The sequence below is a fragment of the Haliaeetus albicilla genome, chromosome 1 (assembly GCF_947461875.1).
Source record: "Haliaeetus albicilla chromosome 1, bHalAlb1.1, whole genome shotgun sequence".
Classification (NCBI taxonomy): Eukaryota; Metazoa; Chordata; class Aves; order Accipitriformes; family Accipitridae; genus Haliaeetus; species Haliaeetus albicilla.
In genome coordinates, this window is record NC_091483.1 from 23,135,242 (window position 1) to 23,162,115 (window position 26,874).

The following is a 26,874-nucleotide window of genomic DNA, read 5'->3' on the forward strand; positions in this document are numbered from 1 at the left end:
GCAGATGCTTAGAGGGAAGTCACCAAAATATTCCTGGGTATAAAAATACTTTGGTTGGGTTTTTTTTCTGAGCACTAAGCAGTTCAGAAATAATTGGACTAAAGAAAAGTGTCTGTGTCCTGCAGACACTTTGCTCCTGTGAGTGCCATCACTGCGTGACCGGGGATGTGGTGTGGAGCAAGAGGTGCATCTGTTTAAATCTGAGCTCCTGGTGGAGATGGTTTAAGTGCTTTGTGCTCCATTTTCAGTGATGCTCAGGGTTTTCTGGAGGTAAATGCAGAGGACTTCTCAAAGTCAAGCCCAGGATGGCCCTGGTAGGGATAGCAGCCTCTGTGACCATTCAGAGACCATCATCTGCCAATGTGCAAATCTCATTTCTTCGTCATCATTGCTTCAGGTCTAAGACACGGCACTTTTCCCCAGAGCCTATCCTTTTTGCAGAGTGCTGAGAGGTGTCAGTGCTTAACACTGTCCTTGCTCACCGTTGCTAAGTCAGCAGGGGCAAGGGGCTGCATGAACCTGAGGGAGGTAGCGATCCTTGCCCTTGAGCTTCTCTCTTCCCACTGGCTAGCAAAGCCCTCAGTCCTGGGAAATTTAGTCTTTGTTTCAAGGGATTCATCAGTCCTGGAGCCTGGAGGCCTCTGGTTCAGCCACAAACAGCAACTGCAATGCCACTGTCCTCCTGCCTCTGGAGTACAGTTACAAGTTCAGTTTCTATTCCTTGCCAGTCCAGGCTGCCACTTGAGAAGGGGGTAATGGTTTTCAGAGGTGTGTAAATGTCCCCTGGCTGTTTTGTGGAAATCAAGGGGCGAGAAGCAGGGTGACAGTCCCTGGCGGCATCTCTCTGCTAATCCAGAGCAAACCTGTGGGCTGTTTTTTAGCATCTCATTCAGCCACAGTTTCTCAAGCACTGTGGCTTCTGCTTGTCACCAGGAGGATCAGTGCTCAAGAGTGCTTGCTGTCCCATCACCATGGATGCTTGTAGCAGTGCTCACAACACCAGGGAGAGCCTGCAAAAGAAATAGCATGGTTGATTTATAACAGGACTTTGAAATTTCCTTTTTACGCAGCATAGGAAGCTGTTCCTTTACTTCCCCATCTGACCACCACTGGGGATTTCCTGATGAAGCTCTTTGGTTTCATCCCCCATGCCCTTCTGCTTCTTCTGTTGCCTCTTGTAACCCTTACAAACTACACACATCCAGATGGAGGACATATTTGGAGGGAGTAGTCCACGTGCAGTTGCACCGAATCACCCAGGAGGGATTGCTGTTTGCAAGCCATAAATCTCTGCAACCCTGTTAAGTGACTGTTGGTTTGGCTAAATGTCAGCATCTCGCCCCAAAGCGACCCATCCTGATAATCACATATGAAGTAGAGAGAAATTCCTGGTATATGACAGCAGAGGAGTATTTTATGTTTGTAAGGGAAACTCGGCATTCTTTTGGACTAGCAAATTGCCTCTACTGTTTTGGGGTTTTTTTCCTCTTTTTTTTGTCAATCAGCCATACATATTATGCCAGGAAAATTATGATTTTCTGCATCAGGAATCAAAACTTAGGGAATTTAACTCCTATTTCTGCCTACATGCAAAATGAAACCCACTGTCGATTATCTTCTGGTTTATTTTGCCTCTCTCCTGCCTGGGACTGAGTTAGCTGAGATTTGTTGCAGTGATTTCAGTGAGTGACGTGACATTCTTCCTGTGGGAGATATTATGAACTGGCTTTGATTTTAGGATTGACAGCCATATAATTGGAAGTTCAGTCATTAGGTGGATCAGATTTAAAGAGGAAAAGTAAGGGCAAGGCAATTTCTGAAATCAGAGCAGGCTTTAGGGAGTATTAGATCCAGCAGAGTATTGCTGCAAAGCAATCTTAATATGATGACTGTGAAGGAGGAAGGAAGAAAGCGTGGCTGCTTATATAGATTCCTATAAGTATGGTCCAATTTCCACCATAGGCAGGGCTTTCTGCACATCTTTGGTAAGAGCTCAGGCCTAGTGAGAAATAAGCATAAGCAGGAACAATTAGGGATAACGCATGTTTGTATAGTCGAGGTACAATGATGTATAAACCCTTGGAAGAGGTAGTGGTGATAAAAAGAAATGTCCCATCCTGGGACAACATTTCTGCTCCAGGCAGTTGAGAAAGCAATCAGCAAGTGGGCAAATGTTTATAAATTGATGTAGACTATCTGTGCATTTTGATCATGGCCTGCAGATTATAATCCAGCAGAGGTTTGTCATCTGAAATCGTTGCAGAAGAAAGGAAGGAAAAAAAGGGGCAAAGAATGGGATGTTTCATTTGGCGGAAGATGGCCCAGAGCTTAACAACCTCATTTGCTGAAACTCCATTTCACTGCAGTCAGTATTAATAGCTTCTCAATGAATAGATTAGATGCTGCAAGTGACAACAAACCTATTTGAGAGAAATTTAATAGGGAGGTTTATTGAAGTTTATTAACTGAATCCTGTTGGCTATTATAAGAACACAGCTCGATAAATCTAAACGTCAGAACATTTGTTGGAGGGAACCAGGAAAAATGCTGAAAATACCTGTTGTCTTCCAGCAAATATGTGTGATTTCACTTTTCATAATTGCATTCATCATTGGAATAAATTGCAAGTGAACACATGGAAGACCAGGATTCCTTAAATGCTTGAAAACTCTGCCTGTAACGCAGAAAAGGACACTACTGAATGCTGGTAAGGAAAGTCACAAAGGAGACTAGAGCTTTGAGTCCTACAAACCTACTTTGAATGTATTTTCTTTCCCCGGGAGTAAAGTGGAATAAGTTAATGCGAAGTGATATACGGAACCAGCCAGAATTTACAAACTGAAATCTGTACAGAGGCTATTTCAGTAACATTCGAGTTAAGGAGATGAGTTATTTACTATGGTTAGAGTAAGGCAACATATGTTGTTGTGGCAGGTTTTTTTATGGACACTTGAGAGAGGATTCATCTCTAACCACATCTTTGGTGTCCAGGCTGAACTGTGCTGCCTGATAGCTCAGGCACCACAGTACCTTCAGGGAATGGTCCATATTCTCTCTGGCTGTCGCTTGTCTCTGCAGGGTGGTTCTGAAGTCAGATATATGAAGTGCAAGAAGTTGAGGACTTGATTTATGGTGGCTGTGAACAGCAAGATAAGCTGGGTGCTTCAGGAGGCAGAGCGGGCAGGAGTACAGCACCATGCCTAGCCCTGCAGGAAAGGAGCTGCATGGTTGACAAAATGGGGAGAAAACAGAAAGATTAAGGTTGACCAAAACCACAGCAGTACATGCTTTTGTTATTGTTTCTTTCTTCTGAAAACAAACAAAAAAAGCCCAAGAAAAACTACATTTTGGGACTGCTGGGTCAGAGGCAATGAAACATTTTGTTATGACTCAGATGTGCTTTTTCCAAGCTATTTATTTTTGTTTCTACTCTAATGAAAAGATGACATCATATGAAAAAGTCAAAGTCAGCTTTCATACAAACCACTCTTTTGGAACAAAAAATGAAAACATTTAATTTGGAAAATACTGATTTTTGTATGAACATTTTTGAAGCATTCAGCTGATTCACTAGTTCATCTGATGAAATTTGTTAACTGGTTAGGTCTCCTTTCTCAGCAAAACTGCACTTCTGGCATGTCTGCTGGACAGTGGGGGAAATCTCCCCATCCCCAGTGAGTTTCCACACTGCTAAAATGCACATAGGAAGAGTAGAGCTGATTTTGCCATGCAATTGAAAATACCTGAAGCCAAAGAAGATACACAAGGGTGTTGTTACCTATGTGGACAGATCATCCCAGCTAAAGCAGTCCTGCTCAAGCTGCTTCAGCCTGGTAGAGCCACGCTGAATGACATTATTTTTCAGAAAGCCTGGAGAAGCGGTTGGATTCATTTCCCTTCCTGTTGGGTAGACCATGCAGATGATTCAAGTTAACGTAAATGCCTTTGTGTGGCTTTGTCAGCCAGCTGCCCACAAGAAATTATTTGAATTTTGTTCCTGAATGATGCAGTCTACAGTCTGGCAACATGTCCTTGTCATCATTTTCATCCTTTACTCTCAGTGAGTGGATAAATCATACTTGTGTTTAACAAGGTGCAGTTTTCCCTTACAGTTATAACACCAAACTCTTCCAAAAAATTATTTCTACATTCAGTGTTGTCCTGCATCAAGGACATCAATTTCTACCTTAGAAAGGGAAGAAAAACATACCATTTGGTTGCATACTGTCATTAAAATAATAGCTACTTTCATAGGCACACAAAGCAGCTAACTGTAGCTATCTGAATCCTCTGTGTGTGGTTACAGTGATGGTAAAAATTGTGGGATTTTCATTTTCTTTGTCCTGATTGATTTCCCTATCGGATTTTCTCAGTTTGCAACTGAAAAGTGCAATGGTCCAGATCTCCCCCTGCACCCTGAGCACAAGCCATGCCTTCTCATAGGCTTTTAAACCTGGTAAGAAAGGCTGGATCTTCGGTACTCAGATCACGAGGATCCCTGATGCTGTGAGAGGGACAGGAGCATCTGTGTGTCACCCAGCTAATATTTGCCTTCTGTAAGAGCACTGTTCCTTTCTCCTCATGTTCACAGTCTGTAAATCCTTCACTTGAGGATATCCAGCATTAGGAAACCTTGAACTGAGCACTGGCATTGCCAGAAACCTGAATTTGAATGTTGTTTTGCATATCAGAGCTGGCCTGGTAGCTGTGTTTTGTGCTGAACTTTAATCTTTGGTTGAATATCAGTGGAAACAAGGAGACATGAGACTGTAGTTATACCAGTGTGGTTGTAGGGAGTATTTTCGTAGAGGTGTGAGTTCTGCTGTTAAATATGTTTGCTGGTTGTGATGATCTCATCGTGCTGAACAAGGAGATGCCCAGGTGAACCTCTGGGTTTGAAGCCCCATCTTTTTTCCAACCCCAAATTCATGCTCCCACATGTACATAGCACAATATGGAAATGGAGAGCATTTGCTTTCAGTAGGGTATCTTCGACTAGCAGAATCGAAGGTGTTTCAACGCAGCTGAGTTGAAGGCAGTCACTCTGACTAAAGCAAATAAAGAGTAGTGGCTGTGTGCTGGGCGCAGGTGCTTTGGGAGACAGCAAAGGAGAGATTTGTATAGGGAATGTTATTGCTGAAATGTAGGGAAGCAAGGATGACACAGGGCTGTGGGATTTGCTGGGAGAAATTGATGTCACACCACAGATGCTGAGAGCCAAGGATCCAGCCGTAAGTGAATAAATAAAAATAAACGATGAACAACTGCTGCTTTCTGAGGATATTGGGCACATTGCCAACAGCAAGCCAGACAGCTGCCGAGGGTCACGTCCCGAGAGTGCTCTGCTGGGGAGGAGATTCAGGGCAGTCGATGGGTACCCACAGCCCTGCTTTTTCTGCTTTTCAGGTCCCCGGACATGCATTGACCTTTGCAATTGCAGCCCCGGCACCCAGCCTTTGCTGCGCACCTGCACACAGGGCTGCAGAACAAGCCTCTTTGCTTTCTCTCGTGGTATTTTGGGAAAGCATGCCGCTTTGATCCCGTGCTTGCTTTATTGGGTTTTTGTTGGCTCTTTATTACCAAGGGCATTTTCATACGAACAGGGTCATAGTTTGGTAGTCTACCTGCTCCTTCTGCTGGTGCCTTGTCTGCAGACCTAATCTGCTCTTCCTAATAGCCCATTGGTTGCTATAGCAATGATAAAGTGTTATGAAAAAGGCAGGATGATACTTAAATGTATGGCTGGTGTTACCTTTTTCTTTCTCCCTCCCGGGAAGGAGAAACCCAATAATGGGGATTTGTTTGGTGTATTATTGTTTTATCTAAAGCTTTAACTGTAGGCCCTTCAGAACCTGAATGCAGTCCGTCTCTCTCAGCATCCTTTGAGGCTGGGAATGTTGCAGCTCTAAAGCAATTGGGGAGAAACAAGAGCCCAAATTAATGAATACAAGGTACATACCATTTTGTTTTTAAGATGCAAAAGGTTACATTTTCTGTGACCTGCAGAGAGTGTGAAGTGTGCTGTGGCCAGCCCACCGTGACGGGAATCTGCTGCAGAGCGCTTAGGGCCCAGTTGGGTTTCTGAAAGTATTGAAAGGTAGCTGAACATGTTAGCAGTGGGTTTGGTTTGGATTTCCATCAGGAGAATTACTCAGCACTGCCATCAAAAGTGGCATTTTGATCAGTAAATCAAAAAATCTTAACGCCCTCAGCAATCAAGGGAGAGGAAGGCAGCAGTTGCAGTATTTTTGCTTAGTAGCTGCATACAGGATGGGTTACTGTTTTGTTGTACCAAGCCCCCCTCTTTTACACACCCGAGAGAGCAAAAATGACTTATTCTGTATTTTCAACTTTTTGCCAAGTTTATAGTCAAAAACATGTATCTATATTAAAAGTTGCCAGAAACTATCTAGTTTGTAACATCCTGAAAGAGCCAGGTTTGTGTGAATTTAGCTTGCTTCAGAGCCCACCGCCCTGGTGAACGTAGGTGAGCAAAGTGTTAAGTGCTGACACAGATTGGTCCCTTCTCTCTTGTCACCCTGAGAGAGTATCCCCCCATGTGAAACAGCTCGACCTGCACAGCCGTGGCAGGATCAGCTTGTTCCTGCTTGCTAGGGATTGCTAGACAAGATCAGATTGGGGATATATCAAGTCAGATTCTCTTTCTGGAAGCTGCCATTTAAAGACACCTTAAGCTAAAGTGTTCAAAACCACGCAGTGGGTATATTCTTCTCCATATCAAATCTCATAGGGACCGAGTTGGAGATTGGGTTAAATCTCGAATGGGAGGATTAGATCACTTCTGAATTTATAGCTGGCATTAACTCTGGACATTCCTGTTACCTGTATAAAAGTGAGTCCCTTTTTGAATCTTTTATGGCCTGGCTTGATTAAAAGTGGGATGAAGGCAGAAACAATTTTAATGGACTTAGTACTCATGCTGGTATAAAACTAGTGCAAGAAGAGAAGTGGTTCCTACAGTCCCTCGTCACGGATGTACGTGAGATTGATAGAAAATACGTTACCAGAAAGAAAGAATTGACTCATTTACCTATCAGTTACATTCAAGGTTGCTCTAGTTAAGCATTCATATAATGTTTTCTTACAGGAGACTGCTTTGTTTCCTTATTTCCAAACACAGCAGCTCATCTTGCTTTCCATCAGCATAGCCAAAAATGTCAGGTGAGAGAAAACAGGTCTCTTTTTTCCAGCTGCATGTGTCGAGGAGCCTCCCTGGCATGCAGCCCCCATACAGTGCTGCCTTCTACTTTGTCCTGTGCTCAAAAGACCACCTGGGGCTGGGAAGGGCTAGCAAAGGATGAGGGAGAGGCAGGAGGGCGGTCTGCTCTCCTCTAGCTCTGCAGGCATGGAGAAACACCGTCCCAGGAAATGGAGCCAGGCCAGCATACGAGCACTGCAGGAGGCAGCTCTGGAGGCTTCCAAGCCTTAGGTTTGGCCAGTTTGGTTTTTTTTTTTTTTTTAAATAATTAGTAGGTGTGAGCTTTCAGAGAGCTCGCTGCTAAGGGGATTTGTACCAGCCAGAGGCCCTTGGGGCTTATATATCCTCAGCAACTCCATCCAAAAAAAAAGAAAGAAAAGGAAAGAAAAAACAGGTAATGAGTTGCAGAGAAGAGATTGTACCCAGCACCCCACATGCCTCACAAAGACTGCCTCTGCCATGCCATGGGGCCACCTCCATCCCTAAAATAGGCACGTGGGGTCTCCATGCCCCAGCTGTTGACAAAGGCAACCCCGACAGGGTTGCTGGGTTTGGGGATTGGCTTTTTGGTTGTTGGTTTGGGTTGGGACTATCAGATGTTGGTGACAGCCAGGTCACCTGAGCCCTCTGACAGTCCTCTCCTGGCTAGCTCTAGTTGCCCCACCAAAGACTTACTTTCCTGGTGGAAAGGTTTTGTCTTAACAGTTTAGCCCTGGAGGTAAAGACCATGGTGGTCCTTGAGCATTCCTGCTCTAGGTATCTATCGATGACGGTGGGAATGGCCCTGGGGGCAAGTTTTTGACTCGGTTGTCTCTTTGGATCCCAGAGGGGATTCAGAGCAAAGGCTTAATGGGTTTTTTGGTCCTGTAGGTCAGCTAAAAGGTGGGGGGAAGGCTTTGCTTCATGGGTTGATGCCTGTGATAGGAATCAAAGTAGGTCTTGGCAGCCACCTGCCAAGCCACGATGATCCTAAAAAGCACAAGTCCAGAGGCTGCGACTCCAAGGGATAAACCAAAGCGGGAGGACAACTGCTGGCTGAGTGCTTGGAAATGACAGCAAAGAGGTCTGGGAGTGGGAAAACAAGGTGGTTGCAGGGCAAATGGAGAACCTTGAAACATGTGTCTCCGTGGCCACTCTCACTCCTGATAGAAACGCTTGATGGAGCCACAGTGCTTTCGCCTTCCAAGGTGGATTCGGGCAGTTGTGGATGTGCTTGACGGTGGTACCAGAGCAGTAACTCAAGTGAAACTCGCCCTCTTAGACATGAGAAACAGCTGCTCTCTGATAAGTGCCGAGAGCATTTGAAGAGGCCACATTCTCCATCCTTTCTTTTTAATTCTGCTTTTTCGATTTTAGATGTGTTGCGATGGACTGGTAAAAGAGATCCTAGCCCCTAGTGGGAGTTGAATGTGCTGTGTTCTGTTAGTCATTATATACTTTTTTTATTCATTTGGCATTTTCCAGAGAGTTTTTCCCCCTACATTGTGTAGGCTGCCATCTTCCTTTCTTTCTTTGTAGAAAGCATGTGGGCATAGCCTTGCTTACACTCCAAGCGACTGGGAAACCACCATAAATGTAGCTTATCCGCTTTCTGATACATTTTCTTTTGCGTTGGTTTGGATTTGTGCATCGTCAGTAACATCTGTTCTGCTTTAGTGGCATACAGTTTTCCGAGTCTAATTAGCTGGCTGCTTGTAATCAGGACTATTTCAACTGTTGTCATTCTGAATGTTCTTTTTCCCTTTTTTTTAATACCACATTTGCCTGATTGACCTTTTTTTTTTTTTTTCCTCTGTCTTTCTATCGGGCTGCTCCAGGAGCCATGGCTAATCATCTTATAACCAATGCTCTGCTTCGTCCTCATGGCACTAACAACCCTTATAATACATTGCTCGGGGAATCGGCGGTCTATAACAACCCTTCTGTCAGCATGTACAACGCACAAGGTGTGCTGGAGTTTCTCTCTAATTTTTCTAGTGAGAATTCCATTTTCTGTGGCTTATTTTGGCCCATTTCTTTCTTTTTTTTCTTCCTTTTTTTTTTCTCCACACACACACACACTTTGGTTTTTTTTGGAACTGGGCACAAAAAAAAAAATCCCCTCCCCTTCCTTTCATTTCAATGCATCGTTCCATTTTCCGGAGGCTTTTTTTCCATGAGCAATAAAATTCACTTTGAGAGACCCTCAGTTCTACTCAAAGCATTCATAGTGGTTTTGATTTTGATAACTTTTTTTTTTCAATTTCCTCACTTTTGTATTGTTTTGGTCTTGTGTGTGTATTTTGTTGGACGTATCCATTCCTCTCTTTGTTGTCAGCGCATTTCCTTGTTAAACCATTCATTTCAGAAACAGGAACACCTTTGAAGGTAAGTAAAGCTAAAATGGCCTTTGCCACCAAAGCTGCTCTCATTTGAAATGGCATAGAAAAATGTGGTCAGCGGCACACCGGCTTGCACAGGAAAAAAAATGCAAAATAAAGCAAAACTGCCCTTCATCTCTAAGAAAAAGGACAGCTGAAGCAAGGAGCATAGGTCAGCTCCAAAAAGCAGGGCTTAGATATTGTAAGAAATGTTTTGCCGTTTGCATTAATACGTTTTATATGTGCTATTAGAAAGAGAGAAAAAAAATAGAAAAAGGTGTAGGGAAACTAGAAGCGCTTGCATATCCTCCTTTCAGCAATGGAATATAAACAGTCAGTTGTACCTAATGGAGGTTTCTGCTTTAGAAATCAGTCTCTTGTCACCTACGTGTTTGTCTCTGCTCTGGCTGTGGGAAGGGACCACGTTTGTAAGCTGATGTCCTGATGTTTCCGTGAGGGAGAGGCAGATGTGTTCAAGCAGGACCTGAGTTGGAGCTGGGGATTATGGAGCTCTGCCAGCTCCTGTCTGTTGGTGGCTCTGTCCTGCTCTGCCACTTCCATGGGATTTTTTTTTTTTTCTGGCTTGCTTGCAAGGTGGCTGAATTATTACAAAGTAATGCTGCGTTCAAACGCAAGTATGTCAGCACTCTATCAGCTCTCTGCTCCCAGTGAAGACGTCCCTTTCCAGTAAATGATCTCTAAGGAAGGGAAAATTATGATGGTTATAACGCAAGCAGGAAAAACCCCTTTGTACTATGTGGCAGTGTATTGTTTACGATAGAAATAGATATTGAACTGTATCACTAGGATTTTTTCATTCAAAGCACAAGGAACGCACACGTGTTTGACCTTTTTGCTGTTCATTAATTTCCTAAACTATGCTAACTTTGTGCAATAAATTTGCTTCCATGAACGCTTTTCAAGAATGGGCTACTGTTAATCATGAAACGCTCTGAATTTTAAGAACTTCAGTGTACCGCAAATGTCGAAATGAACTTTGGTGTTCTGTATAGTTTCTTGCATGATAACATTGAGGTTTGGGGGACTTTCAAATGAAGTGGCAGCAAGTAATGCTGGGTCAGCATTTGGCTTAGAGAAGTCCTGATGTTTAGGTCTGGGTGCCTCAAGTGAACCCAAGTGATTTGGGTGGAAATGTGACAAAAAGATTTTACATGCATTTTGATAATCTTGTGTTCTTCTAATTTTTAAGACTAGAGTCTGATACAGTTACCTGAGCTAACAGCATTTTATTCCACAAAAATAGTGTAATTGATCTGCAAGTGCTATTCAGTGCAACACAGCCAGATGAATAACAGAGAAACCTACCCAGGCTTCATCCGTGGGAGATGAGGAAAGAGAGTGGGACCAGTACTGATCCCATTTAAGCCCCTGGAGCTTTGCCATTGACTTCAGAGGGAGCAGAACCCAACCCAATCTTTTCAGGAGGCTGCAAGTTAATTAATGACCAGAGAACTGGTATAGCTATTTCTTTGCAAACTGGTTACTGTCACTGGACAATTGCAAACTGTGAATATTAGGAGATCCTGCAGCAGAAACAAAGGTTAGCAAAACCAACCAGGCCTAATGGCCTCAGCAGTTCTTTGGGATTTAAGGACGCTGCACCAGCAGGCATGCTAGAGAGCGATCATAGTGCATTGTAAAAGTAGACGCTGTCACCATCTCTGGGTGTGCCTTGGCTGGGATCGGTACGCAGTGAGGGCATTGCTAACTAACATCATCCAACTAACTCATTCCACATCACTAAGGCTATGATTTCTTTTGCACCTTCATCTACCACTTCTGGTGCTGCCTATTGACAGGGACAGGACGCTCTAAGAAACCTGAGGCCTGATCCAGTCCACCCCTTCCTTTCTCCCTCCCCAGTTACGTGTTTTAAATACCCTCTTTGCTCAAGCCGAAGCTGCCCCATCTGCAGTAGAGACTCACCAGGGGCTGGGAGCCCTAAAAAAAACCCTTGGAAAGAGGCGGGGAATGACCCTAAAAGGCCAAAGTCCCATTTCCTGGTGGCAAAAGCAATTCCTTGATGGGACACGGAGCGTAGAGGAAGGAGGAGGTGGCAGGTGAGGGGTCTGGCACCCTGCAGCACGTGCTGAGCGCTCACCGCCGTTGGCAGCTGACGGACGTACGCTGGCTCGGTCTCTCGGATGCAGGAGTTTCTCGAAACGGCCTAACTGCTTTCGTGAGAGCTAATTTAAGAAAAGGCGGCAATCCCGTTAACGAGCTCTGGTTAAACCCCAGCGTGCCACAGACTGTTGCAAAGTGGGAAGCTGAGAGTTGTCACTGGCTCTTCATCTTCATCTCTGGCTCTTCTTGTTTTAACCCTTTCTTCTCAATAGCTTCATTTAGCGATGCCATTATTTGAACTACCGTTCCTCTTAACATTTTTTTTGCGAAGTCCATGTAGTTTGCCATGTGTTCGGTTAAAAAAAGAGCAGAATTACCAAAGTTTGTAAAATGCCAGCAGCCCTGTGATGAGCAAAGCCATACTCTTACAAAGCACTGTTGCAAAGGATGGACGGCAAAACATTTTTAGCAAGGAAATGGATTTCGGTTTCAACTGCCAGGGGTTATTAGAACTAACAGTAAGTAAAGCCATTCATTTTAAGACTTTGGAAGTGACGCTGACAGTGCCTCTCTTTTCAAGCATGACCGTTACCAGCTTTAGACTTTTCTTAAATTTCCAGGCATTATTTCTTGATTTGTGTTGCACGCTGAACGTTTTATAATGGCATTGGAAAACGTTTTAAATGTGATAATTTTTTTAAATAAAAATGTAGTCAATTGAATATTGCACATAAAACAATTTTTCTGTCTAAAATGTCAATATTTTTAACCTGAAATAAACCATGTAACAAATTCATGTATTCTGGGCAGTGGAAATTATTTCCGTTAACTCTCTTTTCTGCATATCATCAATTTGCTTTTTACTCATGTTTCTCCTACTGTCGCTGTAAGCTTACTTGTTGTTTTTTCTTTCCTTTTCTTCATGCTGTCGTTTAGAGCCCTACAGAGAGACAAGTATGGGAGTAAAGCTAAACATTGCATATCAAATGTAATTTTTTTTAGTTCACTTTTATTGCATCACATATAGATGATGTAGTTAATAAAGGAAATTCATCTCACAGTTTTGAAATCAAAAGAATATGAATATACATGTGTATATATACGTGTATGTGTGTGTATGTATGTGTGTGTATATATATATGTATGTGTACATATATATATAGATGAGATTAGATGATGCTTCCTTTGTTTATTTCTCATTTTTGTGGTATCGTTACCCAGCATAGTTTCTCATATAACTGTGCGTATGATTTTTTTTAAACTTCACATTTTTATTTGCGAGGTCACGGCATTTTTATATGGCGTGTTTCATTGCAGACCCCACTCTGTTCTCACCTACGATGCCTTCATTTTATTTCCCCACCAAACCCCAGATCTATGCATTGGCAGCAGAAGCGCAGCACTCAGCGCTTCAATGCATATGTTACTCAACGTGACCATCAGACAGATGCTGTTGTACCCGTCACCCATTACATACCGTCCGCCCCCCAAAATGCTCACTTTTCATTTCTCCCCAAGCATCATGACTGGGTTGAAGAGCTTCCACCGTGAAAATCAATGGCTTTGCTCTATGTCTGTGATGGCTAGTTGATTTTTTGGCATAGCGCTCCCTCATTTGTTGGGAAACCTGCAATAAGGCAGCACCCTCTAAGCTTCAGAAACCTAAAAGGTGACCAACACATTTGGGGCATTTCACTCAAAAGCAAGAAGAAAGTCTGCAGTAGCGCTTTCCAGCCCTTGACACATAGCAACTACTCTATCGCAGATATAGACCGAATCCTGTATTTTCAGAAGGTACACATGCCATGCACCAAGCATGGTATGAGCAACTGTTCATCTGAAATCATCAGCTAATGGCTCCTCTAATCCACCGCGGCTTGCTGAGTTGTTTGCCATTTTTTGGCAACACCCGAAGCCCTTAGCTGAAGGGTCGATACATTATTTCATGCATCCCCACAACTGCACTCCTTCCAAGGAGGCCAGTAATCCCAAAAAAGAAAAAGTGTGGCAGCTTAACTGCTGGGCCTGGTTTTCTTCTCCCTTGCCCACTCGTGCCGCATTGCTCTCAAAACGCTTCCCCGCCATCTCCTGTAGCGTGTTGGGAAAGAGCCAGGCTCCAGCCTTACATTGACAGTGTTGAGACACCTACGGAGATGTGATAGGCAGTTAGTTGGGGGGCACCCTGAGACCCCATTATTCCTCACAGGTTCCCCTGAGCCCACCGTACCGTGGTGGTGATGGTACTTGCTGTACCTTCCACTGAACCCTCCGCTTTAACTTTGCAAGTGAAATGGGAGCTATTTTTAAAGGCTTTGCGAGACTCCACAGCAGCTGCCTCCAACATCGATTGTATTAGAAAATCCCCACCTGGCTAGCGTGGAGTAAATAATTTTGGCCATGCCCTTGTGCCAGGAGAGGTAGGGCATTTAGCCTTGTTCCAAAAAAGCCTGGACCAGGAAGCACTTTGTGCCTTCGCCTCGCTAATCCCCAGATCCCACCATTCAGGCCTTATGCCTTTCCCCTGGCAGCCTGCCCAGCAAAAGGGGGGAGCGGATTTATTTTTCTCCTCTAGGAAGGATACACTCCCAAAAAAAGTTTGGGTAATGATTAACCTGGGCTGTGACTACTTTTCCCTCAGCTGGGGGGAATTGCCCCCTTCCTTCAAAGCACCTGGAGCCAGGGCAATTGGGACCAGCCCAGGGTCACCTATTTCTCACCTCCCCCAGGAATATGTAGAGCAAAGCGCAAGAGCCATAGGAGGTACCAGCCAGGAGTGGTTATTCCTTCCCGCTGGCTAATACCACATCAAGTCACATACTTGATGACACTTTCCATTTTTTCGGTGGGAAGACATTGAGCCGGTTAGCTGGAGCTGCGCCCTCCTATTTCGGCCACAATGCTCTCCTTGCTGCTGAGCCCCAGCAGCCGCGGCAGCTTAGGAAGGGGGTTTGAGTGTGCACGTCCCGCGTGAGTGTCCTGTTTGTACAAGTCACCCTCTCTTGTGTAATGTTTTTCAGAGGGGCTTCTGAACAATGCCAGGGATACAAGTGTCACGGATACTCTACCACTGAATGGTAATCACGGCAACAGCTACAGCATCGCCAGCGGCGAGTACCTCAGCAACTGCGTGCAAATCCTTGACCGCGGGTACAACCACACTGAGAATGCCCTCGAGAAAAAGATCCTGAAGGAACTCACTTCCAACTACATCCCTTCCTACCTGAACAACCACGAGCGCTCCAGCGAGCAGAGCCGCAACCTGATGAACAAACTCGTCAACAGCGTGGGCGGCGGGAGCGAGGACGACGCCATCGTGCTGGACGATGCCACCTCCTTCACCCACGAGGAGAGTCTGGGCCTGGAGCTCATCCACGAGGAGTCGGACGCCCCACTGCTGCCCCCCCGGGTGTACTCAGCAGACAACCACCAGCCCCACCTCTACAGCCGGCGGCGCATTCCACAAGACAACAGTGAGAGCTTTTTCCCCTTGCTGACCAACGAGCACACGGACGACCTCCAGTCGCCCAACAGGGATTCTCTCTACACCAGTATGCCCGCACTGGCCGGCATGCCCATGACGGAAAGCGTCACCGCCAGCACCCAGACCGATCCCCCGCCAGCCAAAAGCGGTGGTGGCGATGCCGACGATGTTTACTACAAAAGCATGCCCAACCTTGGCTCCAGGAACCACGTCCATCAGCTACACACTTACTACCAGCTAGGTCGAGGCAGCAGCGACGGTTTTATAGTCCCGCCAAACAAAGAGGGAACCCCCCCAGACGGCAATGCAAAAGGACCCGCTCACTTGGTCACTAGTCTATAGAAGATTCAGCAAAAATTAAGCAAAGAGACAACAAAAAGCCCCTCCGTAACGCTCGGTTTACTGTTCTGAGTTAATCCAAACAGTGGTAATATTGTGTGTACTCCTAAATCTTCATGCTGTTCAAAAGAAAACTCTCGGACTTTTTTTACTGGAATTTTTAGGCCGGCCCGGAGAGGACAGTAACTGCTGCCCCCCCCCCTTCTCCCCCCATCCTCCTTCCCTCCAGACAGACTTCATTATGTTAATGAAAGAGATAGATAACGGCACACTTCGTGGCCTTCTCAAGTTATGCCGTGTTTCTTTAAACAATCCTTGATGCTGTGTTGCTCTTAATACCGAGGACCTGATTTAAGAGGGAAAAAAAAAACAAAACGAAACAAAAAAAAAGCAAAGAAAAAAAAAATAAAAGGCCAAAAATGTGCATTTGAAAATAGTAGCGATGACGCATCTAGGTGGGAGCGCTGCACAAAAACAAGCTAGCAAAACTCTTTCTTACCAATCCAGATCACGTCATGGGTTTTGGTCACTCACAACTTGGTTTCACTGCAGCGCCCTTTGCTGCGGGAGCAAATAAAACAAAAACAAATTTAATGAGATGGAAGGGAATCCTAGAATTCTGTGCTAAAAGCATATTTTACATTTTGCTGTATTAACGGATGATAAAAACTAATGGCAGAAAAAGAGAAGCGAACAATTTCTATGTAATGTACAGATACTAGCATTGCACATATAGTCTGCTTTCTGTTCCTCCAGAACTTGCGTCCCTGTTAATGTAGTGGAAAAAAAAAAAAAAAAGAACTTTTTTCTGTTGTGCTGGTCTTGTAAGTTTGTCTACCAGTAGGAGCAAGGTTTTTCATAACTCCTCCTTTTTTTTTTTTTTTTAAATTTTGTTTTGCCTCTTCCACAGCCCCTCCCCTCCGTCCCCTCCCTACCCTGGTAAAAAAATCTCACTGGGCAAAAAAAAAATGAACATCACTTTCTAAGGACCATTTTTAGTAACACCATCACCATTTCTTTTCAGCCAAGGCAGTCCTTTTATTTCCTCGCTGTACAACTTTCTTGAGCCGGCATATTGCCGGCAGACATTTTGGCAGACCAGAGCAGGGCAAACTTCCCTGTTGACAGTGCACAACCGATTGTGGTAATAATCCTGCGAAGCATCTTTGGCGAGCAGCCCCTCAGCCAGGCCGTAGGGTCGCATCCAGGAGCCGAGAGGTTTTTTTTTGTAGTCGTAGTGGGGCTTCTACAGGAGACGGCCATTTCCCTGGAGGAGCAAAGGGCCTTCACGGCTCCGTCTGGTCCCCAGTTTAGGCACTTGTACTGCAGTGGTTAAGAAGAAAATCAATTGACGTGTAGTGAGCTAAAAAGTACTTTGCAGTGATTTAAAAAAAAAAAAAAGTCTTCTGTTCATTATTTTTCCTAACAGGAAATTTATTTATTTGACAGGATTTTTAAGTAACATAGGCTTTCTGGAGGTAAATTAGCAGCACGGAGTATGAATTCTTTTTCTTTTTTCTTTTTTTCTTTTCTTTTTTTTAATTTATGATCCATTTTGTACGGTCTCAACAGTTGAATGACCTCATTACTAATATTTGTTGTAAAAGTGAAGCTTGTTTGCCAACCAATAAACAACTGATCACAATTTAGAAGATACTGTATGTATGTACTGTACAATTAATCTCTTTTTTTGTTGTTGTTCCTCTCTCCATTACTGTCTTCAGTACGAGTCTCCAATCCTTTACGGCATGGATGAGCAATGCCAAAGAAAGGAGGTCTAAGCTGAGCAATTTAAGCACAAAGGTTACACAGCTACGGCTGACTAGAAATATCAGGCTAGCGGTACTTGTTTAGGGGCGAGAACAATGCGAGTTGACATTTGTTGCAGGTGATTCTAGGTCTGTTTTGTGCCTACTGTAAAAACTAGCCGACAACATGCGGATGATTTGAGTATAGTATTTCATGTGTCGTACCTTTAAATCATTGTAATGATTTTTTTTTTTTTAATTTTCATTCTTCTGAGATTAAAAACTGCTGGTAGCATGTCAAAGAGTAAAACAAGTCCCCGTTAGGCCTCCTCAGTCGTTGTTTGCTGTCTCTTTATTTTCTTGCTCCGGGCATACGCAAAGCACCATCGCCGTCCTCGGCCACATCGCCCTTCCCGTCCCACCACTGCCAATGGCCTGCTGGCGCTTTGCTGCTCTCCTCCAGCCTCCCCCTTCAAGTCCCTTGGGAGCAATTAGGATTCATTGTTAGGATATAGAAAGCCACAAAACAGACTAGGAAGGTTGACAGTGAAAATAAGCACCTCTGGACACGCTCGGTACCATTTTTCGGTACGAGATTTTTCACAAAGCCCTTCCATGCCTTGGGCTTTGGGTTCTGGTGCTGCCTCCATCCAACTTCCATCAAGCTGGGTGAAAGCGAAAAGATTTGTAGCAGGCAGGTGATACCTGTTAGACAAGATGCTCCCAGTGCTGGAGGATAAATGCAGCAGCAGAGCAGCTCCGCTCCATCCCAGGGTTGTCCTTGCATGGGGTGATGCTGCTCAGTGCTGCTTAGCAAAGGCTTGTCACGGGGGGAGAACCAGGGGGTGGTGGTATTTGGTGGTATTCATGGTCTATAAGAGTCTGGTTTGAGTCGCTTGAGTCCTACCTACAGCCAGGCCCTCAGGCCAAAACATTTTTGGGAGGAAACTTCATTTCTGATGAAGCACTGATCACAGCTGTGCCACTTGCCAGGTCTAGGTTTCAACACAGGAGCATTTCCCACCGGGAGACTGGGAATTGCCTGGCTTCATAGCAGAACAGCCACTGGCCAGCCAGGTCGTGCTTTTGCTCTTCATGCTGCCTCTCTGTTTCATTTTATTTTCCATGCCAGCAGCAATGGTGCTGGGCAGTGCATGGTAGACCTATGCATGCAAGCAAAGTAAGCATTTCAGACCCATGTGGTCATACCAATCCATGTAGCAACCCAACGGAGGCTGCTGAGGCTTTAAATACTTGAAGTACCTCTTATTTTAGAGAAAGCAAAGACTCTTTTACTGTATTAGACTCAAAAAAAAAAAATAGTTTTCCAGGCATTTAGCAGGATTAAATTCATGCGGAGGGTGAGATACACCATAGCAAATATTGTCCTGATAAAATGGGAGGCAGGTGATCAACATGGCATTTACCAGCATGCCTGAAACTGTGCAACAACAAACCAGTGGTGGATTTGCTATGGGATGATTGTGTCCTACTGAAAAATCTCTGACTTACTTTACTCCGAATGGTCGTTCTTCCCCAGCCTTTCTGTGTATTTCAGATTTATCAGTGGACAGGCTGGTTTTCCCCTCTTCTCCATCCCTTCTCACTCGAGCTTTTCTCCGCCAGCCTACCATGCTTATTAGCGCTTTGATTGCAAAAAAACGCTGTTTATTTTCAAGCTGATTATTTCCGTCCCCAGGCTGTTCTGGCACCACAGGATTCGCTGTTGGTGCTTCTTACAGCTTTGGAAACAGCTGAATCACAAAACAGAGGGGAAATAGATATTATTAATTATATTAAGCCAAAAATGGTTTAAGACTGTAATTTAGTTTGGCGGGGGGGGTAGGATGGGGATTATTTTTGTCATTTTTTTCCCCCTTGAAAACAGGCTTTTGTTGTGTCAGATAGTTGATTATGGGCATGGTGAAGGTTTCTGCTTGTTGATAAGTAGCTCAGTAGATACAATTCTTATGCAAGTGGCAATGTAGCAGTGTCTTCTGTGGAGACTGCAGCACGTGAAACTCAAGTGAATGTTAAGTCCTTGGTGCCTAAAATGCTCCTGGGGTAGGAGGGAGAGCTACAAAATTTCTAAGGCATTTCTTAATGCTGAGCCAAGGCAGAGATGTGAGAAAACAGCTTGATGAAGAGGCAATAGCAATTATGGTGTTAAATCCATACCTATGCTTGGGTCATATAACTTCGCAAGCTGGGCTGAAGGGAATAATCAGCCCTGTACTGGAGGGATCTTATTTTTTAGAGCTTTGTTTCACAAAAAAACCCCAGATTTATCTTACAGGGAGAAGATTAAAGCTTCATCATTCAACTGCAATAAGCATCCCACTTTCAATGAAAACCAAACAGAATAGATGCAAACAGGCAGTGCTTGGTCTGAAGAAAACATTACCCTGATACATAGACCCCCCTTTCTGAAACATGGGACCACCTTTGGGAGGCACAGGTTGTTGGGCGTGTTTGGAGTGAGGATTGTCAATGGCAATCCCTTGCTTGAGGTGTCATTTCGGAAAGCCTTGCTTGCAGGTGGGAAGAGGGGGATGGAGAAGTGTGAGTCTCCATGCCTCGCATTTTCCAGCAAATCATCTTGGGATGCTTTGCAAGTTTGTGAATCCTGTTTTTTTCCCTCACTCCTTCTAATTTGCGCAGGACTGGGTTATTTTTCCTTTGTAATCCCATCATAGACTGCCGCACGATGAGCTGACGCACCAGTTTACTGTGCAATTGCTGTTTTCTACGGCTTAAGGACACTGGCTCCAACAGGCAATGCCTGCCCATTTTCTGCAAGAGCCATAAGAGACTGTAAAGATCTCTCTGAAACATGTGAAGGAGAGACACAAAGGGAACGACATGCCAAAAAAGACTATGTAGGCTGGAGGGTTGCTGGGGATGGGAGCTTTGAAGGTACTGTGTAGGCAATATTACTTATCATGGTGCTGCTTCTTTCTGCCTGTTGATTGCGTTTAATTCCCTGAAATCTGTGGTTGTTAACCAATCTTTTTGCTTCCTCCTTGCCCCCAGGTAATGAGCAGTGAGATGCTTCAGAGAGCCGGGGGAAACAGTGGCAGCGGTGGGAGGCACTGAGCTCCGGGGGGGTCCTTGCGTGTCTCTATGTGTGCCCCTATTGCCTGCATCCCCCTTCCCTCTGCTCTGGCCAGCTGGCCTCTCTCTCACACATCCCTATGTGCTCTTGATCTCGCTAGTTTATAAAGAATATAATACCCTGCAGACTTGCCTAGACAACAGGGATAAAAAGATAGCTCATCTTATTAAAAAGCTATCTCAGGAAAGCCTAAGAGCACCAGCTTGGTCATCTGTCACACCCTGATCTCCTCCTTACATTTAGAAAGAAAAGTACTTTATTTTTAGCTACCTGCTGCATTCAGCTAGACTCTATGCAAATTTTGTTTAATGAATATTTTAGGGTTTAAATAGTCTGTGCTCATGAACATCATATAAATGTCATGTCATCACAGGCTCTCCAGTAACAGTGTGGAGAACATCCTGCAGCGTAAAGCTGAAACCAGATAAAATCAGTGATTAAAGCTCCCAGGAAAGGCAGCGGTAGTCGCGTTAGTAGTGGCCGTCCTCGGCAGGGACATTAGCAGCGTGGCCGGGGGACAGCACCAGAAGGGCTACCCCCAGGACGGCAGCAGCACCCCATGGTTTGCACTGAGAGTCATTTTTTTCAGCGCAGGCAGCTGGTGTAGGGCCAGTTTTGCTCTTCCAAGGGCTTTGGCAAGCCCTAGGGATGCATGGATCATGCACCAGGTCATACGTCATCCCAGTCCAGGAGGGATGGTCCGTTTAATGCTGAAATATTGAGACTAGCCAGGATAGCTTGGAACTCTTCCTTTTTCACATCAGAATAGCTTTTTACAGGTGCTTACTGTTTATTGTATTTGGTATGCCAGACAGATGGTGATAGTCTTCTCCAGCAAAATGCCAACAACAACAACAACAAAAAATCGTCCTAACTATTTGCTGTCATTTTATTTCTTCATCCTCCATGTATTTTATTTTCTTATATTTCTACTCCTTAAATACGCTGTACACATGTAAAAACCCAAGCTAAGACCTCAATAAATTAAAAAAAAAACATTGGTATACAGAGCAGTTATTATGTGATGCAAGCAAATGCTTGATATTTTGACAGCGTTGCTTAAAACCCCAAACAACAACTTAAAAGGCACAAACATAGCTGCTGCACAGCCTCCTCAACTGATGTGCATGGAAATACTTGTATGGATCACCCGATATCTCCAACTGCCACTTATAATCAACTGCATCTTATGTTACAACTTTGGAAAGGTTATTTCCAGCAGCAGGATGCTCGATGGGTAAATTATGGCTATAATAAAACTTTTCAGCCTGTCTTCTCCCACTTCTCTCAGAGGCATCTCAGGCAGAGCTTCATTCAGGTCCCCATGGCAGGAAAGCTCAATGCAGGCATGAGCCCTGCAGCCTCTGTGTCCCACCAGCAGCAAAGGCCTCGCCTTTCAGCGGGCACAAGCCTGTGGTAACACCCACTGATAAATGTTTTTGGGGGATGCATGTTGAAAACCAAGTGGTCAATGAAACGGGTGGAGGATTTCTTGGTATGCCGCTCAGGAAGCAGCTGCACCTTGCCCTGGCCATCTCTTAGCACTTCGTTGCACAAAAGTGGTAAGGGGGGGTGGGAATATGGACCGTGGGCAGGGGAAAGTAAAAGAAAAAGCCCCAAATTTCTGGCAAGGCTACATTCCTTGGCTAAAATATGCCAAAAGCAGTTTCTCAGACGTTTTCCGTAGGCAGCCAGAGAGAAGTGCGGGGTCGTACGGGCTTAGCCTGTGTGCGATGGGAGGCCAATTTGAGGCAGGCTGCAGCCTTGCTGCAGTTGTCGGGTGCCTACTCTGGCCAGGTCCTGGTTTCTTCACCTTAAAAAAAAAGGAAAGAAGGTTTTATGGTTTGCTGCCAAGGACCTCAGCAGCCCTTTTTCTGAGGAGGTCCCTCCCTGATAAACAGATGAGCTGCTTACGTTGCAAGTGCCTTGGCTCTGCCCTTTGGTCACCTCCGCCTCACCCTCCCCCTTGCTTGCGTTGCCACCATTCGTACATACAGATAAAAGGCCTCCTTGCTTAAGCTGCTGTTGATATCAGCCAGAAAGAGTGTTTCATATTAAATAGGTGGGATTTTTGACTTTTTTTTCCCCGAGATACACTGTGCACCCAGGCACTTTTAGCTGCTAGCAGTTTGCGCTGCAATGCAAAGCAGTCCGCCAAGCTAGCAGCAGTGGAAACAAAAGGAGAAAATGCATCCGACTGCTTGGGGAAAAAAAAAAAAAGAGGAGCAACAAGGAAAGGATGAAAGTCCCTCCTCTTCAGAAAAACGCCAAAAGAACAGCCAAAATAGCCAAGCTGGGAGGTGCCCAAAAAGTTGCCGGCTCTGCCCCCCACGCTTTCCCTGTGATATTTTCTATGCTGCTGTGCAGAGCAACACAGATTTGCTGGCCCTCGGGTGGGTGAGAGATGGAGTGAAAAGATTTACACTTAGAAAATGGCTCCAGGACAACTCTTAATTCTTCTTGAATGTGTCTAGCCTATCTTAGCCTCTCCCTGAAATATTTATAAAAAGCCTGCATGTGTTCACCCCAAACTGCACGTGGCTGCCTCTTCCCGGCCTGCGCGAGTAAAAGGAGGCATTTTTCTCCCCAGGGCTGCAATGATTATAGAGGCAGCTGTAAAGCAGAGTACTCAGGATGTGAAGTGCCCTTCAGATAATGTCTAATAGCAAAACAAATCTGTTTACTCTGCAGTCATTTATACTGACTATTTATTATTAAGGGGGGGGGGGGAAGGAGGCAGACCACAAAAATGCAGTTTGCTCAGACAAGCCCTGTTGGGCTGGTACAACCTGGTGGTTGCAGCTTGGCTCTGGGCTCTCCTTGCTTGAGCTGGGCTAAACTCAGAAGAGTAAAGAGGCACCTTGGCATCGCCTTTCATCTAGAGAGCGGTGGGCAGCAGTGGCCGATGCTGCTGGTCCTCATGCTGTTTAACAAATAACTGGCTCATGTGGGGACAAAGCCAAGCAAATCTGTACCACTGGCTTCAGCAAAAAGGGTGGGAGGAGGTTCCTGATGAGATGCTGGCCCATAAATACAATCACCTGCTCTGAACAAGCCTTCCCTTTCAAGGCAAGCCTGGGCATCCCATGCTTTGTTTGAGGGTGGAAATGGTCTTAAAAATAGCTGGTGGCTGCTGCAGGATTCTGCTTTGGGGCTTTACCTGCTCTTCCTTTGTTTTCCACAGAAAGCGGAAGGACGCCCAAGCAGGAGCCGGTCTTCAGACGAGTCACCATGGAAGACAGTGTCATCTAGTGCCCGGAGCACCCGACGAGCCTGCCCCAGCGAGCCCACACCGGTGCACCGCCTCAGCTCCTCTGTGCCTCAGTTTACCCATCCCTCACTTGGGATTGCACAATGGGAGAGGCCGGAGAAACTAGCCTTGACCAAAACCCTTGGCAAACCCTCACGTCCCCAAGGAGAAAACAGCCCGGCTGAGATTCCCGCTGCCCCGCACGTGGCAGCACCCTGGGACGTGCCCTCACCTCTTGGTCACTCGCTTTTTTTTTTTCAGATGAGCAGAATGGGCAAAAAATGTCTTTTGTAATAAGAAATGAGTTTCGTCTGCTCCAGATGTTGGCTTTGCAACTTGAAAACACTTAAAGATGGCTGAGCGTGCTCAACTACCCATCCTGAGCCCCTCTCCGTGCTCACAAGCTGGGCTGTACAAAGGTGACCCTGCCGGATCCGGGTCCCTGTTGTAAATACAGACCTGGCTGTGTGGAGAGGTAATGAGGGAAGGAAAAGAGGGACAAAGAAATAGTCCTTACACCGGAAGAAGCTGAACTTGCCGGCAGAATACTGTTGAGCGAAGCTGTTGCTTGTAAATAGGGACCAGCGCATGTATCCAGCAGTGGCTCCGCTTGGGAAAAGCTTCTGGGGGGAAAGCTGCTCAGGTTTTATTGTCTTGTGTAAATAGAGATTTTTTTTGGAAAAAATGAGCCTTAGAGTATCTTGAAAATAGCGTTTCTCAATCAGCTCAGCTGGGGATGGATATACGGGAAACTACAGCACCTGCTCGGTGGAGGCTGGCGTGGGGTCTTGCAGCCGAGCTGTGCCACCGTGGTGGGCACAGGAGGCACCTGAAAGACAACGGATGTGTCCAGCAGAGGACTCAGCAGATGTTTCTCCTCCGTTCCTGTAAACAGGGTGGACTCACTGGGCCCATGGTCTCTGCTGGTGTAAATACTCAGCTACAGCCCACAGAGGACTTGGGCTGCTTGGGGCAGGTGGGGGGGGGGGGGGCAGAAATCACCAGAAGGATGCAAACCCCATCAGTGTGGTTCCCCCGAGGCTTTTAGCATTTTAAAAAAAAAAAAAAAAGGGAAAAAAAAAAAAGAAACCCTGAAGACTTGTTAATGGTGTTGAGCCAGCTGTTCGGCTGGGTAAATGAAGGCATGCATAGACATCTGTGTTCATGTCAGCCGGCGCCTGTATGTCCAATTCTTCTCTGTGTGTGTGCAAATGCGTGTGCAAGACCCGTGTGCAAGACCGTGCCCTGCACGGGTGGCTGCCAGCCAGTGCAGGTCCCCGTGTCTGTGTAGCTGTGTCCATGAGAGAAGAAGAGAGGGTATGGATATGTATGTTATACTCACTTTATATGCCTAAACACATTTGAGAAGTCATAAGTAACGCTGCCGGGTCCAGCTTTATTAGCATGAGTGCAGAGTAGTGTCTGTGTCTCTCCAGGGAACAAGGCATGGCAGGCCGGGCGCGTGGTGTTAGCTGAGCGAAAGCTGATAAATCTCTGCTTTGAGTCATCATCCGCTGTCCCCCACTGTGACACAACAACAGCCATCTGCAAATGCTTCCAGCAGAGCAGGGCTACGCTCAGGCATGGGTGTTTGCAGAAGGCGAGCTGCTGCAGCGTGGTACTTGATGGAAGCAACAGAGGAGCTTTGGGGCTTCCCCTTCATCCTTCACAACTCAAAGCTTACTTATGCCTTATTTACTCTGAGTCCGACCATGTGGATTCTTGCAGTGGAGGGAAATCAGAAAAAAAATTGGAATTAGAAATGTAAATTAGAAAAAAACAGACTTAAGAAAAAAAAGATATTTTTTAAAATGACCCAGAATAACTCTCTAGATGTAAAAGTCTCTCTTCAGCCCGGTATTTTACAAGGAAGCGGGGCCAAGGTGGAAGCGTCCCCTCCCCATTAAAAAGCCAGATAGCGTAAACCAACTATTGCACATATTTAGCGTAATACTGGGGGCAAAGCTCCTATACCTTTGCAAGGAAAGGCCAGCAGGCAGTCAACAGAAATTGGAAGCTGCCTCAAAGCACCAAGGGGTTTGGGCATCTGGAGCGGTAATTCGATTGCAGTGGTTCCAGTTGAGCTTCAGGGATGGTCTTTTCCTCTTGGGTACTTGAATACCTCTTCTGTCATCCAGCTCTGTGGGACTGTTGTTACCATTAACACCTAACAACTGCCAGTGCTGAGCAATTTATTTATTTATCAAACCAGCGCACAGAAGACACCATGCTTTCATCTGCCACATGTGGACACCTCTTCCTTTGCCCACTTCTCCAGCCTTGTATGGTGTCCCCAGGCAAGGTGGCCATTATCCTGGGGAGACTTCCTCCCCAGGGAAGGCTGTTAGCCTTTTTTTCCAGGGAGAAATAAAATGAAAAATATGAACAACCCACCCTATCTTTGTGCCACAAATGTTCTGAGAATCAGACAGTATATTAAGCAAACTAATTACCTCCAGAAAGTTCAAAATCTCATGATCTTTCACAGTCATGAAAGGACCATCCTTATGGTTTCTAGAGCCCCAAAGGGCAGTGCTAAATCTTGTGCCTGAGGCTGCCTGACCCTGGGGAGGTCTGGGGTGCTGCATGGGATGAAAGGGGGGCTGCGATTGCAGGAAAGCTGAAATTCCCTGTTTTTTCACTAGATCACAGGAAAGCAGAAATCCCCTGGGTTGGGTTGGATGGTTTTTCTTCATTAGAGCCCTCACTATTAGTTTCCCTCCCCAGACAATCCTATCATCCTGCACCTTAAACCCTTGCCATTATGTCTAGAATTATTCTTGGAGGCATTTATGACAACTTTCAATGTCTCTCTCCAACCCCAAAGGGGCTGACACCCAGTAACTAACGGTGACAGTTGTAAAGATGAGCCAGACTGACCCCAAGTCCTAACAAAAATGATTAATCCCATCCACTGCATGGTGCACAGGTTACGCATGGAGGTGAGCCAGCAAGGAGGGGGAGGCCGATACTGAAGAGCGAGTCTGGGAGGGGCCGTTACCAAACCCACCCAGCTGCTGGGTTCCCTGGGACAGGGTTTTGATTTAATCCAGCCCCAAGTCAATAGTGATTGACGTTTCACCTGCTTTCCATATCTTAACTGGACTTCCTTACTCCTCAGGCATGGAATGAATCTTAATACATTGTAATTACTGTACTCCTGGTGATGAACCGGTATGAAAAGCTATCACAGAGAACATTAATAAAATGTACATTATGAAAAAGAACTCGGCATTGTCTGAAATTAATAACACACCAGATTTTTCTCATCCACGCC

At 45.4% G+C, this 26,874-nt stretch overlaps 1 protein-coding gene across 17 annotated transcripts in view; it reads left to right on the forward strand.

Annotated features, from left to right (window-relative positions):
* Window positions 1–24,581, forward strand: part of ADGRL3 (adhesion G protein-coupled receptor L3) — a 523,370-nt gene extending 498,789 nt beyond the window's left edge. For 10 of the 17 annotated variants that reach the window (XM_069781919.1, XM_069781950.1, XM_069781961.1 and 7 more), the window contains 3 exons: window positions 9,037–9,165; window positions 12,601–12,618; window positions 14,682–17,565. In XM_069781919.1, the coding sequence (XP_069638020.1) occupies window positions 9,037–9,165; window positions 12,601–12,618; window positions 14,682–15,487 (953 nt within the window). In that variant the 3' untranslated portion in view covers window positions 15,488–17,565. Of the gene's footprint in view, window positions 1–9,036; window positions 9,166–12,600; window positions 12,653–14,681; window positions 17,566–23,531 lie in introns of those variants that run through there. The other 7 variants (XM_069781992.1, XM_069782003.1, XM_069782013.1 and 4 more) reach the window with 6 other exon arrangements.
* The last annotated feature ends 2,293 nt before the right edge of the window (window positions 24,582–26,874 follow it).